General features: G+C 42.1%; 1 protein-coding gene across 2 annotated transcripts in view; it reads left to right on the top strand.

Moving 5' to 3' along the window:
- Positions 1–17,397, top strand: part of SLC1A7 (solute carrier family 1 member 7) — a 134,813-nt gene that overhangs the window by 70,829 nt on the left and 46,587 nt on the right. For both annotated transcript variants that reach the window (XM_068238984.1, XM_068238985.1), the window contains exons 3-4: positions 4,811–5,026; positions 14,323–14,365. In XM_068238984.1, coding sequence (XP_068095085.1) covers positions 4,811–5,026; positions 14,323–14,365 — 259 coding nt within the window. The remainder of the gene's footprint in view (positions 1–4,810; positions 5,027–14,322; positions 14,366–17,397) is intronic.

Here is a 17,397-nt window from a genome sequence, read left to right as displayed (position 1 = left end):
TTTTATCCTCTGCTCAGGTTCCCTTTAAAAAAAAACTAGCTGGATTGTTCAGTGCTCTACTCTGCTCTTCAATGTTTGTAAATCAACCAAGAGACCCTCATTAATAAGCTTACCCAGACTGGGGTCTATGTGAGAAAGTACAGTAAGTCCTCTGCAATCCTAGACTTATGAACTATTGTCCGTTGGTTGTGTGGCGTTTCTTTTATTTTTGTACTGTATCAGACTGCAGAAAGGCCCCGTTTACACTTAATCAATCGGTAATCAATTTTTTTTCTTCTCCATATAGCATAGCATTATTAAAACACGTATAGTGTGAACTGAGCCATTGGGAAACATGGACATTACTTTGAAAATCAGTTGTCCTGGCACTTGGGCCCCTTGACACCCACTGGGCCCTAGGCACCTGCCTAGGTTGCCTTCTGGATGATCCTACTCTGCTCCCAAGGCGCTTGCTTGCAGCACTTTTAGGATTGCAATTGCAGCAGTGTGAATGCTCCCATAGGGAGCCACTGCACTAACAATTTGCAGATTGACATTGCGGCACAAATGCAGAAGAATCCTCCGCGGTGTGAAACTCACCTAAGGAATGTGACCCACATGATGGCAGATTGGTGTCAGGTGTCCCCGGCAGTCATGCGGAGCGTACGACGGAGCTGGGCGAGTCTTTTCTCTGCAGATTAGCGCTTCTGTCACTCTAAGTAGAGAAGACAGCGTCCCTTATAATCCACGTGATTCCCCTGCGCTGGCCAGATGGCTTATCGCACGTGATCTGTGCGTTTTCCACGATGAAGAGCAGAAACAGAACGCTGTATTGTTTGTAAACAGCCAAACAGGTGCTGAGCGAATATTACAGAACGTTCGCTGCTGGGACATGATCCCGCCGCGCTGCCAGCTTCCCCCGCAGGCTGTGCCAAGTGTGCGTCATGCCACAGCCAGATATGCTCCATTTCCACCGATGGTCATAGTGTGTACAGATCTGGAATAGCTGAGGCCCAACTCCAGGCCTGGCTTTCAGTTTAGCTTTGGATAGTGTGGAGAAAGGTTCAGTCCTTGCTATACCATTAAAGTGAACTCGGGGTGAGAGTGATATGGAGGCTGCCATATTTGTTTCCTTTAAAAGTGACACTGAAGTGAAAAAAAACCAAAAAACTTATGATATAATGAATTGTATGTGTAGCACGGATAACGAACAGAATGTTAGTAGCAAAGGAAAGTCACATATTTTTCTTTATAGTTATATCACTTTTTTTTTAGAACATTTCATCATTCTGTCATATTTGCAGTTTACAAACCACACTCTGTCTTTTAACCCATTCAGGTTCCGTCGTTTTCACGTGAGAAATGTTCACCTCCCATTCATTAGCCTATAACTTTATCACTACTTATCACAATGCACTGATCTATATCTTGTTTTTTCCGCCACCAATTAGGCTTTCTTTGGGGGGTACATTTTGCTAAGAGCCACTTTACTGTAAATGCATTTTAACAGGAAGGATAAGAAAAAATTGGAAAAAATCATTATTTCTCAGTTTTCAGCCATTATAGTTTTAAAATAATACATGCTTCCATAATTAAAACTCACGTATTGTATTTGCCCATATGTCCCGGTTATTACACCGTTAAAATGATGTCCCTATCACAATGTATGGCGACAATATTTTATTTGGAAATAAAGGTGCATTTTTTCCGTTTTGCATCTATCACTATTTACACGTTTAAAATAAAAAAAATATAGAAATATTTCATCTTTACATTGATATTTAAAAAGTTTAGACCCTTAGGTAAATAGTTACATGTTGTTTTTTTTTTTATTGTAATGTTTTTTGTTTTTTATATTAAACATTTTATTTGGGTATTTTTGGGAGGGTGGGATGTAAAGTATAGTTTTATAATGTAATTGTGTGTTATGTTTAATTTTTTTTTTTCATTTTAGTTGTAGTTTTACTTTTTGGCCACAAGATGGCGGCCATGAGTTTGTTTACATGACGTCACTCTAAGCGTAACACACGCTTAGAGTGACTCATCGGAGAGGGAACGGCCAGAAAAGGCGCAGCTTCCGAGAGAAGCTGTCGCTTTTTCAGCGGGGGAGAGGAATCAGTGATCGGGCACCATAGCCTGATTCACTGATTGCCAGGCTACCGAATCCGCGGCCGGGAGTGCGGTAAAACCTTATCTCAAGCTGTTTCTTGGCTGTTTAAGTGTTTCAGAAAACAGGAGTGTGTACTCCACCCAGTGGGTCGAGTAGCTCAGAGAAGCTTTTTTGCATAGATGACAACTGAAGTTTTTTAACTCTTCCTGTACTGGAAAACAATACGAGACTGTTTTCTTTGCTACTAATCTTTTATTTCTTAGCTGTACTACACACACAATTCATCCTTCCATGATTTATATTTCAACTTGAGAAGCGGCAGGATGTAAACGAAGTGATGCGAATAATCGTTCAAAATAAAAGAATTTTCTGCTAAAGTACATTGACTTTTGCGGAAACATTGTTTAGTTTAAACAATAGTTTCCGATGTGATCGTCCTTAACCGTTTTTCAAAATGAACGAGACTTGTGGTTCATCATCTGTCTGTAACTGCCGTTTAGCAAATTTTCTTTAAATGATGGTTACGCGATATCGCACAGCACAAACGATCGTCTGTCAAGATGACAGGCAACCACTTATTGATTCAAAACAAATCCAATGTATTCTCAAGACCTACCACTGTGATATTGAAGAACCGTGTTTTCTCATGTTGTTTACTTGTGTCAATAAAGTTTTTTTAGAGACTTTTTTTTGCCTTTTTGGGATTGCATTAGCTTTTATAGTCTTTTTTAAAGATATAAAACAAGTGTTGGTGGGCAAGGTGGATTGCCCTGAAAAAGGACTGTGTTTTGATCCTTCACAATATAAAGGACTGTACCCTGAAATCTTCTCTATACGTATTATCACAGTGACACCCAGGGCTCTACTATGGGGTTTTCACACCCTTTTGTACCCTGGACCTCTCTGGCAGTCTGGTGAAGCCTACATATGTAAATTGATTAAAAACAGTTTGAAAGGCGAGAAAAATGTACTCCAAGACGAGGACTGATATAAGATACAAAAATAATTTATTCAAAAACACTGGACAACACGTTTTGCATGAATCCATCCGCTTCCTCGAGTCAATAAAGCAGTATCTCAAGGTAGAGTGAATCAGCTTGGAGCGCCTATAGCACCTATAAATTATCACTATCTCTTATATAAAGCCTTGTCTTGGGGTAAGTTTTTCTTGCCTTTTAAACTGTTTTTAATTATTTTACACATACTTTGGAGTGCCTCCCTCCCAGTATTACACCTCCGAACCGCCATGGGGGTTGGTTTTTAGTTTTGCCAATTGTTTGTTTTTACATTTTCCCATCTACTATTACTTTGTTTGGGAGTGTGACTTAAAGGGACTCAGAGCTGGAAAATTAAAAAGATTTTATACATCCCTGGGGCTGGGGCTTCCTCCATCCCCATAAGCTCCGATCGCTCCCACGCCTACATCCTCCTCTGCTCGCAGCTTCGGGAACCGGTTCCCGTTACTGACGTCAGTCGCAGACAACTACACAGGAGAAGTGCGCCCTCTACGTATCTCTCCAGCAGCTGCTGCAGAGATACGCAAACAGCGCACTACTGCTATGCTAGACTGGCTCCGACTGGCGGAAGTGCGGGGCCCCGGTTCCTGAAGCTGCGAGCAGAGGAGGATGTAGGCGTGGGAGCGATCGCAGCTTATGGGGATGGAGGAAGCCCCAGGTATATATAAAAGCCTTTCAGCTCTGGTACACTTTAACCACACTGAAGTCAATCCTCTCATTGTGGTCTGTGACCTTCAATTGAAAAAAGTTATTTAGTCACTGTTTGCCCAATGTAAACTCTTTTCTCATCTCTTCCGAAATTTATCACAGGGTGGAGTCATCTTTAGTCCTGTCAGGTGCACCTCCGTGAAATGCTTGTTTCTGAAAATTCTAAAGCCAGGAAAAATGATTCCGTCTGTGGGCCTTATAGTCCTCTGTTTCCCGACCCCGATACATCTTTTCGCATGACACTGGGCTGGAAACGCCTGTGACTGTGAACCGTTGCATTTGAACTGGGCAAGTGCAACTTTATCATTTGCTCATGCCCAGTTCTAATGCATCTCATTCCTGCATACTGGGCATGGGTGGTTTATGAACTTGTGCATGCTAAACGCATATGCAGTGCAGCATGGTGCTGTAGGGGATCAAAGATAAGGCTCATGTCATGGTAGGCTATCTAAGGCGTGGTTTCATACAACAGTCTCCTCCCTGCACAAGGATGCCTCTAGCCATTTTGTCACTCAAGACGAGAAAACCTATGGCGACAACCCCTCCCCACATGGCACCCCCCATGAAAATAATCAGAATGTGGCAGCGTTTCACCAGAAAATAATCGTAATGCGGCAGCATTTCACCATAAAATAATCGCAATGCGGCAGCGTTTTACCAGAAAATACACTTATTGTGGCAGCGTTTCACCAGAAAATAATCGCAATGCGGCAGCGTTTTACCAGAAAATACACTTATTGTGGCAGCTTTTCACCAGAAAATACACGTATTGCGGCAGCATTTCACCAGAAAATACACGTATTGCGGAAGGGTTTCCCCAGAAAATAACAAGATACTTAGTTACCTAAGAGACTCAATGTTTTTAACATGTATGTCATGAGGGTATATTACTGTTATGTTTGCAAATTAGGGCTTGTAATTAGTGACAGATGCAAAAATGAAAAAAATACTCCTTGATTACATCGTTTAAAAGTAACCCTTTCCTTTCTATTCCCAGCTTAATGTCAGGGTTGGCATCTCTAGATGCCAAAACGTCAAGTCGCCTGGGCATTATCACCATCGCCTACTACCTGTGGACCACCTTTGTGGCGGTGATCGTAGGGATAATCATGGTGTCCATCATCCACCCCGGGGGCGCCGCGCAGAAGGAGAACACGGAGCACAGCGGGAAGCCGGTGATGAGTTCTGCCGATGCTCTGCTGGACCTGATTCGGTAAGTGAGCAGCGCCCGGCTGCGTTATTACACAATGGAAAAGATGTGTCAGACCAACGTTGTGCCACAAAGAGTGTATACAGGGCAGTTTCTAGGCTAAAGTGTTCCCAGGTCGAGAGTGTAAAAATTGCCCCTCCCCCGGGCTCGAGAACATTAATTGCGATGTGGTATTTAGCCCCCCAATATAGGTTAGCCAAGTATAGGTGCCCCCAGTATAGGTAGCCAGGTACAGATGCCCCCCAGTATAGATAGCCAGGTATAGTTGCCCCCAGAATAGGTTAGGCAGGTATAGTTGCCCCAGTATAGGTGCGGGGGAGGGGAGCAGTGGGCACACTCAGCCGTGAAAAGGGGGCCCCAACTCCTCCCTCCCTCTCTTCTGCCCCCCCCCCTCCTCCTCCTCCATGGTCTCCCCTCCATTAAATAGATTTATGGGCAGTGGAAGCGGTTGTTTACTCACCTCCCAGGCTCCATGTGAAGATCATGTGAAGTTGGACTTGTCTGTTTTCATCACTGCACTACGTTAGCTAATCCAGATGTAGTGGGGTGCTGGAGACAGAGCAACCCGGCGGCACGTGATCTTCACATGAAGCTGAGAAGATGAGTAAACTACCATGTCCGCTGCCCATAAATCTCTCGAATAGAGGGGGGAGCAAGGAGGAGGACCGTAGCGCTTTGAGTCCGCCAGGAGAAAAGCGCAATATAAGTGTTTGTCTTTGAATATACAGTATATATTAACCACTTAAGCCCGCAGGGTTGTTTTTTTTTTGCATCTGAGCAACTTTCACCTCCCATTCATTTGCCAATAACTTTATCTCTACTCATCACAATGAATTGATCTATATCTTGTTTTTTCCGCCACCAATTAGGCTTTCTTTGGGTGATACATTTTGATAAGAATTAATTTATTCTAAATCCATTTTAACAGGAATATTAACCACTTTACCCCCCGCGGTACGAATTTCTCCATCCCTTTTTTCCCCCCTAAAAAAACAGGGACGGAGAAATCCATACCTTCCGCGCTACCGCCGCTGTCCGCGCTCCCGCCGCTCGTGCACACTGCCGCCCGCTTGCCCGGAGATCAATGAATGGGAAAATCCATTCCCGTTCGTTGATCTAAGCCCCCGCAATGATCCACTGCTTCTATTAGATCGTAGTCTGCTAATTACGATTATCAAACATTTTGCATACATTTCTGCAATTACGGCCATACTTAATTACGATTTGGACATGCAATTGATTTTGCGTAATTCATCCGTAATTTTGTTTAATTATGCAAAAATTTCATGTAACTTATTGTAACTTAATGCCCCATACATGCTACATCATACCTACATCACCAAAATTGCTGCGTATGTTAGGCTGGATGCACACATAACATAACGGGAAAGGATGCTTTTTATGTCATGTTTTATGTTACTGTTGTGTGCGTTTTAACTGCGTTTTGCGTGCGTTTTAATGCATTTATGGTTCGCAATATACAAAACGCAAATGCGTTTTGTATGCGTCTTCCATGCGTTTTTATATTTCCATTTATGCCAATCATTAGTAAGACAACAGGAAGCAGAAATACAGCAACAAAAAAATATATATTTTTGGGAAAAAAAACGCATATAAAAACACATGGAAAACGCATACCATTGCGTTCCCATTGACTTTCATTATGTGCGTTTTTGATGTGTCTATGAATATTATGCAACAAAACCTGCGTTTTTAAAAACGCAGGTTTAAAAATGCATAGAAAATGCATATGCGTTTTTTTATATGCATTTTTTCCTGCGGCCCATAGACTTCCATTAGCGGCAAAAATGCAGTGTATTCTGCAACGCTAGCGTTTCTGCTATGTGTGCACCCAGCCTTAAAGTGAACCTCCAGACTAAAAATCTACTCAGCAGAACTGAAAAGGCCGGGTGTTTAACAGTTTCACAGCATCAGAACTTTGTTTTTCTTACCAAAGTATCGTTTTTAGCTGCATTTTTAGCTAAGCTCCACCCATCAAAGGAAAAAAAACCTGGCTTTTTTTCCCTGGTGCTGTGCAGAGCATGATGGGATTTCCTATGTTGTTATTTACGTTGCCTAGCAACTGGGAAAGGTGCTCAGGACACAGGACAGTTGGAACTGTGTCTCATGCTCCCTGTCACCTCCTTTCAACCAAAAAGATGGCTGCCCCCATGAAAACAAACATTTGCTTGTTCTTTTAAAACAGGGTGGGTAAGAGATTATATTACCTATCTATTTTAATGAACATAACTAATGTAACTTAATGACAGTATGTTTGTTTAGGCTGGAGTTCCTCTTTAAGGAGAATGTTGGGAACAAGTCCTAAAAGTAATTTTTCAAAAAGAACTTGTTTTTGAAATAATTGATTTTGAAAATGCCAATGAAAAAGATTTTTTTTTAAACTGTCATTTTTCCTTCGCATTTTCATAATCAACTATCTCAAAATGTACAAGGTCACAAGCTCAATCAACGCCCCCTCTTCATGACCTCCTATGCCTCATATGGGCCTCACAAACCCCTCAGAAATCCACCCATCCGTCCATCCAGGCAACTATTACAGCATGGAAGAGCTTAATTAAAATCCCCACAGCATCCTCCAAAACCACTATAGCACATAATATTCCAGTATCATTACTAAAATCGCTGATCCCCCAGATCAATCTGAAGAACTGGATTGAGGCTGGCATCCACTTAGTGAACGACCTACTGCCTCAATCTGCTTTAGTCACCTTCGACTTTCTTAAATGGAAATATAAACTAAAAAATCAAGACTTCTACACTTACCTCCAAATCTCCCATCTCCACAAAACCCATAAAACTTATTAATCTCCCTACTGAAATATGGAAAACACTTTTCCCTCCGACACTCACTAAGAGCTCAACAGGTAACATATCATTCTGGTACAAATTTATCAATAGCAATTCTACAGACCCTATGGCTAATTCTGCAACCTCATGGGAAAAATCCCTCAAAATCCCTTTAAACACAAACGTACTACAAAAAGCGTTACTAGAGCAAAAAAAAACACACAAGATGTATTACCCATGTTGAAACGACAAAAAAAATCATCTACAACTGGTATCTCACTCCCAAAACAATGGCCAGATTTGTCCCCTCCTCATCCTCACTATGCTGGAGATCTTGTCATATCCTATGGACCTGCCCCAAAATCCAACCATACTGGGCTCTAATATTCCAAATTATCTCGTTCATCGTAAAGACACAGGTAAGTATAAACCCTCTCTTAGGGCTATTTCTAATCGGCTTAGACAATTTCCAGACACAATATAGGGCCAGGATCACCCATGTAATCTGTGCAGCTCGTCAACTCCTTCTAACCGCCTGGAAGAGTGACCAAATCCCATCCTCCACTCAATTAAAAAATCTAGTGGATTTCAACCTCCATATGGAATCCCTATTCCTTAGACGCCACTTCCCTGGAAGAACCTCAGACCACTTAACAATAGACTGGGGAAATTGTCTCACCCCAACTGACGACCCATAGAAACCATACACAGCCCCTTGAGCCACTTAAACTATACTAAGCTAAAATAAGTTAACACCCCCACAAACAGATTCTAAAGTCACCAATCAACTCCTGCCCCCCACCCTCTTGGCTCCCCCCCCCCCCCCCCCTATTCCTCTATCCCTCCTCTGGCTTGGCAGGCCCTTCTGGAAACAGCACACCCATGTCTATGAAAGAGACATGGTCTGGTGCTGAAGCAGAGTCCGCAAAAGGACTACTTAGTAATACAACTTTTACCCCCCAACTCAACTACTTCCTGTTCCAACCTACACCACAGGTAAAGCTACCTTGTCATTTAGATGCTGCATCCTCCACCACTCAAAACCTCTAGATGTTATAACTGTTCGAAAAACGTTATAATCAGACACATTGGTTCTGCAAACTTAGTGTAAGTCTATAGCCTGAATTTTAAAGTAATAGAACATTGATAGATGTACTAGATATATCCTGCTTTTAGTAATGGTTTTGCTATCACCTTTGTCTATGGAAAGCATAGAAATTGTCATTTATAATCACCTTTGTTATACTTGTAATGACAAATTGTTTCAATAAAAAAAACATTGAAAGTAAAAATGTACAAGGTCTTTTTGAAAAATATTTTTTTTTACTTTTTCCCACTATTCCCCTTAGCATACATAGTCAGCACAAAATTACACAAAAATAACACGAAATTACGGTTCATAATTACGTTTACATGCATAATTGACTACACATTTTCCCTAAATTTGGCATTACGATTTTGCATCGTGATCGCGAATTACAATGTGAAATAACAATTTAGCGAAATTTGTGCTCATCGCTAATTGCAGTCCCGTATCCCGCCTCGTCCCTATTCCCTGCCATGGGGTTGAGGTGTGGGGCGTGGATGATATCGGTGACAGAACTTACAGCGGGGGAAACCCAGAGAAATGACAAATGCGTCAGACTGTCTTGGACCCGCTCCCACTGTAATTTCTCTACTTGATAGTGAGTTCTAGGAAGCAAAATACTTTAATCCGCATCAAGGCCCACGATGCCAATCTGCCCGGCAGTCATGTGATGGTTCCTTTCTAGAGCAATCTGAAAATGACCTGAATGCTGCCAATTACTCCTTAATGCTCCACTTTCACACGCATATCGCTTGGCTGAGACCGCTATCAACCCTTAAAGTGAACCTGAGGTCAGTGATCTGAAGGCTGCCACATTTATTTCCTTTTAAACAATACCAGTTGCCTGGCTGTCCTGCTGATCTCCTGGCTTCAGTAGGTCACATCCCTGAAACAAGCATGCAGCTAATCTTGTCGGACCTCACTCAGAGCACCTGATCTGCTGCATGCTTGTTCAGGATCTCTTGATAAAAGTTTTAGAGACACAGGATCAGCAGGACAGCCTGGCAATGTGCATTGTTTAAGTTGAAAGAAAAAATCACTCTCACCTCGTATTTCCTTTAAGGTGCCCATTAACCGTTTCTGTCGCCCGGACGTAAAGCTCACGTCCGGGCGGCTGCTGTGCTGCGCTCCCGCGCGATCGCGGGCGCGCCCCCGTGGTGTCCCCCTGTAGCCCTGGGATCAGTGAACGGGAACATGGTTCCCGATCACCGATCCCTGTCCTCAGCAGAAAAACCGACGCGCTCTCACAAGAGGCTTCAGTTCTTCTGCCCGGAAAAATTTTGCATCCCACTTGTACTTCCGCTTAACAAGTACAAGGAGGGAAAACAAAAATGATAAAAAAAAATAGTAAAACTACATCTACATATTTTTTACATTACAATTTACACATACAACAACATTAAAAATTAACTGTTTATGTCCCACACCAAAATATTACCCAAATACATTTTTTAATGGAAAAAAAATTACAATTTAAAAAAAAAAGACATAAATTAGTTACCTAAGGGTCTGAACTTTTTAAATATACATGTGAAAGGGGTATACTACAAACATTTTTTAAATTATAAGCTTGTAAATAGTGATGGACGCAAAACGGAAACAATGCACCTTTATTTCCAAATAAAATATTGGCGTCATACATTGTGATAGGGACAAAATGTAAATGGTATAATAACCGAGACAAACGGGCAAATAAAATACATAGGTTTTAATTATGGTAGCGTGGATTATTTTAAAGCTATAATGGCCGAAAACTGAGAAATACTGAATTTTTTCCATTTTTTTCTTATTAATCCTGTTAAAATGCATTTATAAATAAATAATTCTTAGCAAAATGTACCACCCAAAGAAAGCCTAATTAGTGGCGGAAAAAACAAGATATAAATCAATAAATTGTGATAAGTAGTGATAAAGTTATTAGCGAATGAATGGGAGGGGAAAATTACTCTGATGCATAAGGTGAAAAATCCCCGCGGGCTGAAATGCTTAACGGTATTTTCCTCAAATGCGATCATTCAGTCAGATTTTTACAATCGGATTGTACAGAAAAACACGCAGTGTGTGGAGAAAATCAATGTGAAACAATTCTGCTGTTGATTGGAATACATAATTTTGTCAATCGTAATGTTTCGCTGATTTAGGGTGTACAGGGCTTAACTACTTAACCTGCTGGGCGTTCCGAAAACCCACGGCCACAGGTGCTTTTTTTCGCCCAATTTTTTTTCTCATGTTGCTAGCCTATCGCTAGCTACATGATGCCCCCCTCCCTGCGCTTTCCCACCCACCCCTCCAATCGCCGCCGGCGCACTTGCCCATAAGGAAATCCCGTTTTGAACGGGATTTCCTTTAGGGCTTCCCCCGTCGCCATGGCGACGAATGGAATGACGTCATCGACGTCGTGACGTCATAGGGAGTCCCGATCCACCCCTCAGCGCTACCTGGCACTGATTGGCCAGGCTGCACACGGGGTCTGCGGGGGTCTCTTTCGCGTCGGGTAGCGGCAGATCAGTGGCGAGCGGTGGCAATCGCAGAAAACACGCAGATAGCAAAGTGCTAGCTGCGTGTTTGAAAAAAAAATTATTCAAATCGGCCCAGCAGGGCTCAGCTCATTCAGAACGCTAGGGAGGTTAAAGAACACGTTATGCCAATGGGCGTGACCATGGCAGCAGCCCTAGGACCGCCTAACGCCAATTGGCTCCGCTCCACCTTCAGTCTCCCAGCGGAGAAAAAAAAATTGTTTGTTTATTTAAAAAAAATTACAATAAATATTTGTGAAAAAAAATAAACAATTGGGGAGTGAGCAGACCCCACCAACAGAAAGCTCTGTTGGTGGGGAGAAAAAAGGGGGGGGGGAATCACTAGTGTGCTGTGTTGTGCGGTCCTGCAGCTTGGCCTTAAAGCTGCAGTGGCCTATTTAGAAAAAAATAGCCTGGTCTTTAGGGGGGTTTAGCACTGTGGTCCTCAAGTGGTTAACGAGGAACTCCAGTGAAAATAATGTAATAAAAAAAAGTTCTTAAGTTTTACAATAACTATGAATAAATGTCACAGAGGCAATGGACAGAGGCGCATTGCCACTATTGGACCTTTTTGAGCTTGCACTCCTTGCCTGATGAAGCGGGTTATACCTGTGAAACGCGTTGCGGAGTGCCAAAATAAATTGTTATTTGCCATTTGAACAATCTCGATTGTCCATTTCAGGAGGTAAGTCCACCTGTACTCCTCCTTTTTAGTTGTTTTTAGATCATTTTAACCTGCCTGGCGCCTCTGTCCAAATTTGCACAGTATATAGTCCACCTTGGATGGAGGGGACTCTCCCCTTCTTTCTATCTACAGAGAGCGACTTCTTAAACCTGAGTGGGGTCAGGTTCTAATGCTCCCCACCTGCATTTCAAGTGGTTGCCTATGTGGTAACCCGTGTTTGTGAGTATATCCACATCTGTTAATTGTTTTGCCAACAATTGCTAGACTTACTGCATTATATTGGGCTCTCGGTTTTTCTTTTTGTTTCAAGTGCATGAATAAATGTCAGTTTTTTCCTATTGTAAAATCATTCCTTTCAGTGATTTACATTCTGACATTTATCACATGGTGACATTTTTACTGCTGGCAGGTGATGTATCTGCTGCTTGCGTTTTTTGGCAGTTGGAAATAGCTGTAAACAGCTATTTCCTACAACGCAACAAGGTTCACAGACAGGAAATTGCCAGGACTATGGTCCTCACAGTTTCCTGTGGGAGGGGTTTCACCACAATATCAGTCATACAGCGCCCCCTGATGCTCCATTTGTGAAAAGGAAAAGATTTCTCACATAAAAGGGGGTATCAGCTACTGATTGGGATGAAATTCAATTCTTGGTCTTGGCTTGCTTCAGCAGCTCTCGTTAAAAAACGATTAGTGGCTGCGGCGTAGCTTGCCGTATACTTGGTAACCCTTGTTGCTTCCTTAGCAACGCACGCTCGTTCTAATAGTGAAGTATCATGGCTGTGATACTTCACTAGCGCAGCTGCTACTATGTTAATTAATTGCAAAGGGTTAATTAACATAGTAGTGGCCACGCTAGTGAAGTATCATGGTTATACAGATTAGTGAATCAACCTCATTGTGAGGTGCAGCTCTTAAATACAGATTTTTGTGGGCCCTTTATCTTTTAGACAGAGATCTTCGGCATCTGTTAGGCCTCATACACAGGTATGAGGACTACCGCTCCCATGGACTGGGAATCAGTCTCTTCAGGGCAGAATACTGTACGGACGCTTCACAGGCCTCCAGGCTAGCGAACAATCTGATGCTTTCGAGCAGGAAGGAAGGCAGGACAATGCATGAGGCATGACAGAGCAGCTTGCAGTGGGTAGTGTGTGTTTACCTACACTGCAGTACAGTAAAGCAACCACAAGATGTCACTATAAAATTTAAAGTGCTTCAATGATCTCTATAGGATTGTGATTTCCTGTATTCTATGTTCCTCTCTGTTCTAAGTAAGCGGCATTTCCTGATGGTGGTGTATGATTTATCCCGGCATACTTTTCTTCAGTAACATAGTTCTAACTTATACTGGGTGCCTATCTGCGTGTACAGAGCACTCTGTTGCATCAGGGTGAGTAGGAGAACAATGCGCTTGGGGTTGGGTTAGACATCGTTAAAAATCTGGCTTGGTGGTGTTAATGCGATGTCGGGCAGTCTCCGGTATACGCTCTAGATTCTTGCTGGCCCTTCTTTTGGGCCCCATAGCAGCTGTTATGGTTACTCTTGCCACGCCCATAGCTTCCGGGACCTGCTTAGAAGAGAACATAATGGGTAATTACTCATTACTGCCATTCTTACAGTACTATTTACTGCATGCTCTTAGGGATTTCTATTTTATTGAACACGGCTTAGGGACCTACAGACAGGCCCGGATTTACATCACAGGAGCCTATAGGCACAGATGTCCTGGCACCCTAGATTTCACCCTCTATAAACATACAAACTCCTGCCAAACCAAACCGCAAGTTACTTTATTACTCTGGCCCAACTGTTACTTCTCTCTTACTTCCCTTGCCTGTCATAGGCTACAGGTGTCCCTTATTATTAGGTAGCTAGAGGTATCCTCAGTATTAAGTAACTAGAGGTGCCCCTGACTGAAGGGAGATCTCGTCAGTGGATTGCAGAGAGCTGGGTGAGTAACCTCTCATTTACACTCTGCTCAGGAATCTGCATAGGGAAGGAGGGAGAGAGGCGCTCTGGGAGGGGAATGAGCCGCCTTTACGTCATTAGGCGCGGGTAGGCACGCGCCTACAATGCCTTATAGTAAATCCGGCCCTGCCTACACATATCATCTGCTGAAACTGTGCACGGAGTACATCGCATTATCAGTGTAAGTGGACCTGTCACCTCCCACTCTTCTAACATATTTTGTTTCTTCCAGGAATATGTTCCCTTCAAATCTTGTGGAGGCTACTTTCAAGCAGGTGAGTCCAGCTTACTCTCTACTGATCAGTGCCTGCCTGCTGGCCAGTTATAGTGACGGCATAAACGTGAGCAGTTAAATGTACCAGAACTGACAGGTTTTGGACTAGTCTATCTTCTCATAGGAGAGTCTCAGGGTTTTCTTTGTTTTCAAAAGCATTTCCTGAATGGCAGTTGCTAAGTCTAACTGCCAAAATTAGCATGCAAGTGAGTTGGGAGGTTGGCTGGTAGCTTACTATCGTGGCAGTTAAACTGCTGCTCAGGAAATGCTTTTGAAAACAGAGAAAACCCTGAGAATCCCCCATGAGGAGATGGACTAGTCCTAAAGCTGTCAGATCTTAACAGCTTACTTTTTTCGCCGGAGTGGTCCTTTAAAAAAGAACTGTAGTCAGAATTACATAATGAATACAATTGCTCTTTTTTTTTTTTCATTTATAAAAAATAATTTAGCCAGTGTCTGTTGATTGTAAAATATTTCCTTTGACTGATTTACTTGCAGAAATCTATCACAGACAGCAACATCTATAGTACTGGCAGGTGGTCCCTGTGGAATGTTTGTTTACCGAGAGTTCTATAGCCGGTAGAAAAGATACCTCTCAAATTACTATTATTATTTTTTATTTATATAGCACCAACATCTTCCATAGGGCTGTACATAGTGTAAAACAAATACTGAGAAACAAATGTACATGACAAATTCAAGATGCAGTACAGTCATGACATCTAATAGTACAAGTACAAATACGTACATACAGTAGTTAAAGAGACACTGAAGCGAAAAAAAAATATATGATATAATGAATTGGTTGTGTACTATGAATAATTACTAGAAGATTAGCAGCAAAGAAAATATTCTCATACTTTTATTTTCAGGTATATAGTGTTTTTTCTAACATTGCATCATTCTCTAATATGTGCAGATTACACAACACTCAGCATTCAAAATGATTCTTTCAGAGCAGTCTGTGAACTAATGACCTCTCCTCTGGCAGAGAAAAATAAATTTGTTCACTAACAGTTGAGATAATAAAAGTTAGAAGACAGACCTCTCCACGACTTTGAAAGTGGTAGAGCTTAATGGCTTTTTTTTGTATAGAGATAACAGCTGGAGTTTCTTAACTCTTCCTGTACTGGAAACAATTAGACTGATGTATCTGATCTTAATGTTTTATTTCTTAGCTGTACTACACATACAAATTATAATATCATCATTTTTTTTTCGCTTCAGTGTCTCTTTAATGTGTTATGAGATATCTCTAAAGTCTTTACATGTTCATATGGTAAATGACAGCATTATGAGAAACACTAGGAGGAGGTCCCTGCCCTTGCGAGCTTACAATCTAGAGGCAGGGATGGTTGTAGACTTTTTGCTGCCTGAGGCAAACTTGTGGGAATTCTGTTGAATGAAGGAATCACCCTTCAATGTTTTTCTGCCACCAAACCACCTCTTGGGGACATTTTCACTGTGGCTCCTCTGTCTTCCTACTACGGTAGCTGATATCTCTGAAGAAAGGTGACATTCAAAAAATTAGAATATTGTGCTGAAGTCCATTTATTTCAGTAATTCAACTTAAAAGGTGTAACTAATCTATGAAATCCCTGAGGCGCTACACCTGCTACTGCTGGAATTCTGTTTTGTCCCCACTTTATTGCCTGATGAAGCGGGCTCGGCCTGCAAAATGCACTTTTGGGGTACCATATAATAAATGTGATTGCTACTTTTCAGACAGTCTTTCGTGTCTGCTTTATGGAGGTAAGTCCACCACTTCCTCCCAGCAAATTTTAAAGGTTTTATCCACTTTTATTCTGCTGGCGCCTCTGTTCTCCTACTGCAAAATCGTGTCCACCCCTGGTGGAGGGGTGATCTACCCCTTTTTCTCATCTACAGAGAGCGACTTCTTAATCCTGAGTGAGGACAGGTCTAATCTCCTCACCTGCTTATACAGTGGTTGCCTGTGTGGTAACCCACGTTTGTGAGTATATTCTTCTCACTGATTTGCCTTACTTCGTTTATGTTTTAACATACTACACTATATTGGGCTCTCGGTTTCTCTATATTTAATCTATGAAATAGGAACCCTTTGCAGGTGTTTTGGATGAATTAGCTGATTAGAGTCTGATACTTTGAGTCTAGAATATTAAACAGTTTCACAATATTCTAATGGACTGAGATTTAGATTTTGGGGTTTTCATAAGCTGTAACCATAATCATCCAAATGATAACAAACTAGGCCTAAGGCCCGTTTAATAACGAGCGCTAGGCTCTGGCCACGACCCCCACACTGGCTCTCTCCCTCATAAGCCAATACCACGCCCGCCCCCCTGGCCCTATCCTCCTCCTGCTCTTAATGCCGCGCATGCGCAGTAGCACAAAAGCACAGACACACACACAGGAGGGGACGCAGAGACACAGGGGAATTATTACATAGGATAAAGGCTTGAAATATCTCGCTTTGCAAGTCTATTTTATATATTTCACCTTTCAAGTTGAATTGCTGAAATAAATGAACTTTTGCACGATATTCTAATTTTTTGAGGTTCACCTGTATAATCATTAGAAGGAAGGTGCTGATGAAGATTGCACGGGGTTGTTTGAGGGACCTGTAAGGTTCCGTGACCAAGTTAAAACAGATGGAAACTCTGTCTGAAGTGTTAAAGTGGATCAGAGATGAACTTTTACACATTGCATAATTGTGTTCCTTTCCTATTGTTTATAGGGCATTCCTCAAGCCAAATACTTTTTTGTTTTTGTTTTAATACTCTAATTCCCTATAAACTAAAGAAGCCACGCCCACAGGTTTTCAGAGAGCCAAGGCATTTTCAGACAGTAGCAAGGGCTCATGGGAGCTCAGTCTGGGCAGGAGGAGGTGGAGGTATTACTAGCCAGAGATTTCAGAGGCAGAGGGGAGGAGGAGGGGGGATTAGGTTTTTTTGCTCAAGATGCAGATAAGCCTGCCACTGTGTAATGTTTACAAACAACATGGCTGCTGTCATTGTATCACAGGAAGAAATAATCATATTCTATTAAAGCTGT

Source organism: Hyperolius riggenbachi, chromosome 6, assembly GCF_040937935.1.
Source record: "Hyperolius riggenbachi isolate aHypRig1 chromosome 6, aHypRig1.pri, whole genome shotgun sequence".
NCBI lineage: Eukaryota > Metazoa > Chordata > Amphibia > Anura > Hyperoliidae > Hyperolius > Hyperolius riggenbachi.
Note: the sequence above shows the minus strand (reverse complement) of the source record. Positions and strands in the feature narration are given on the sequence as shown.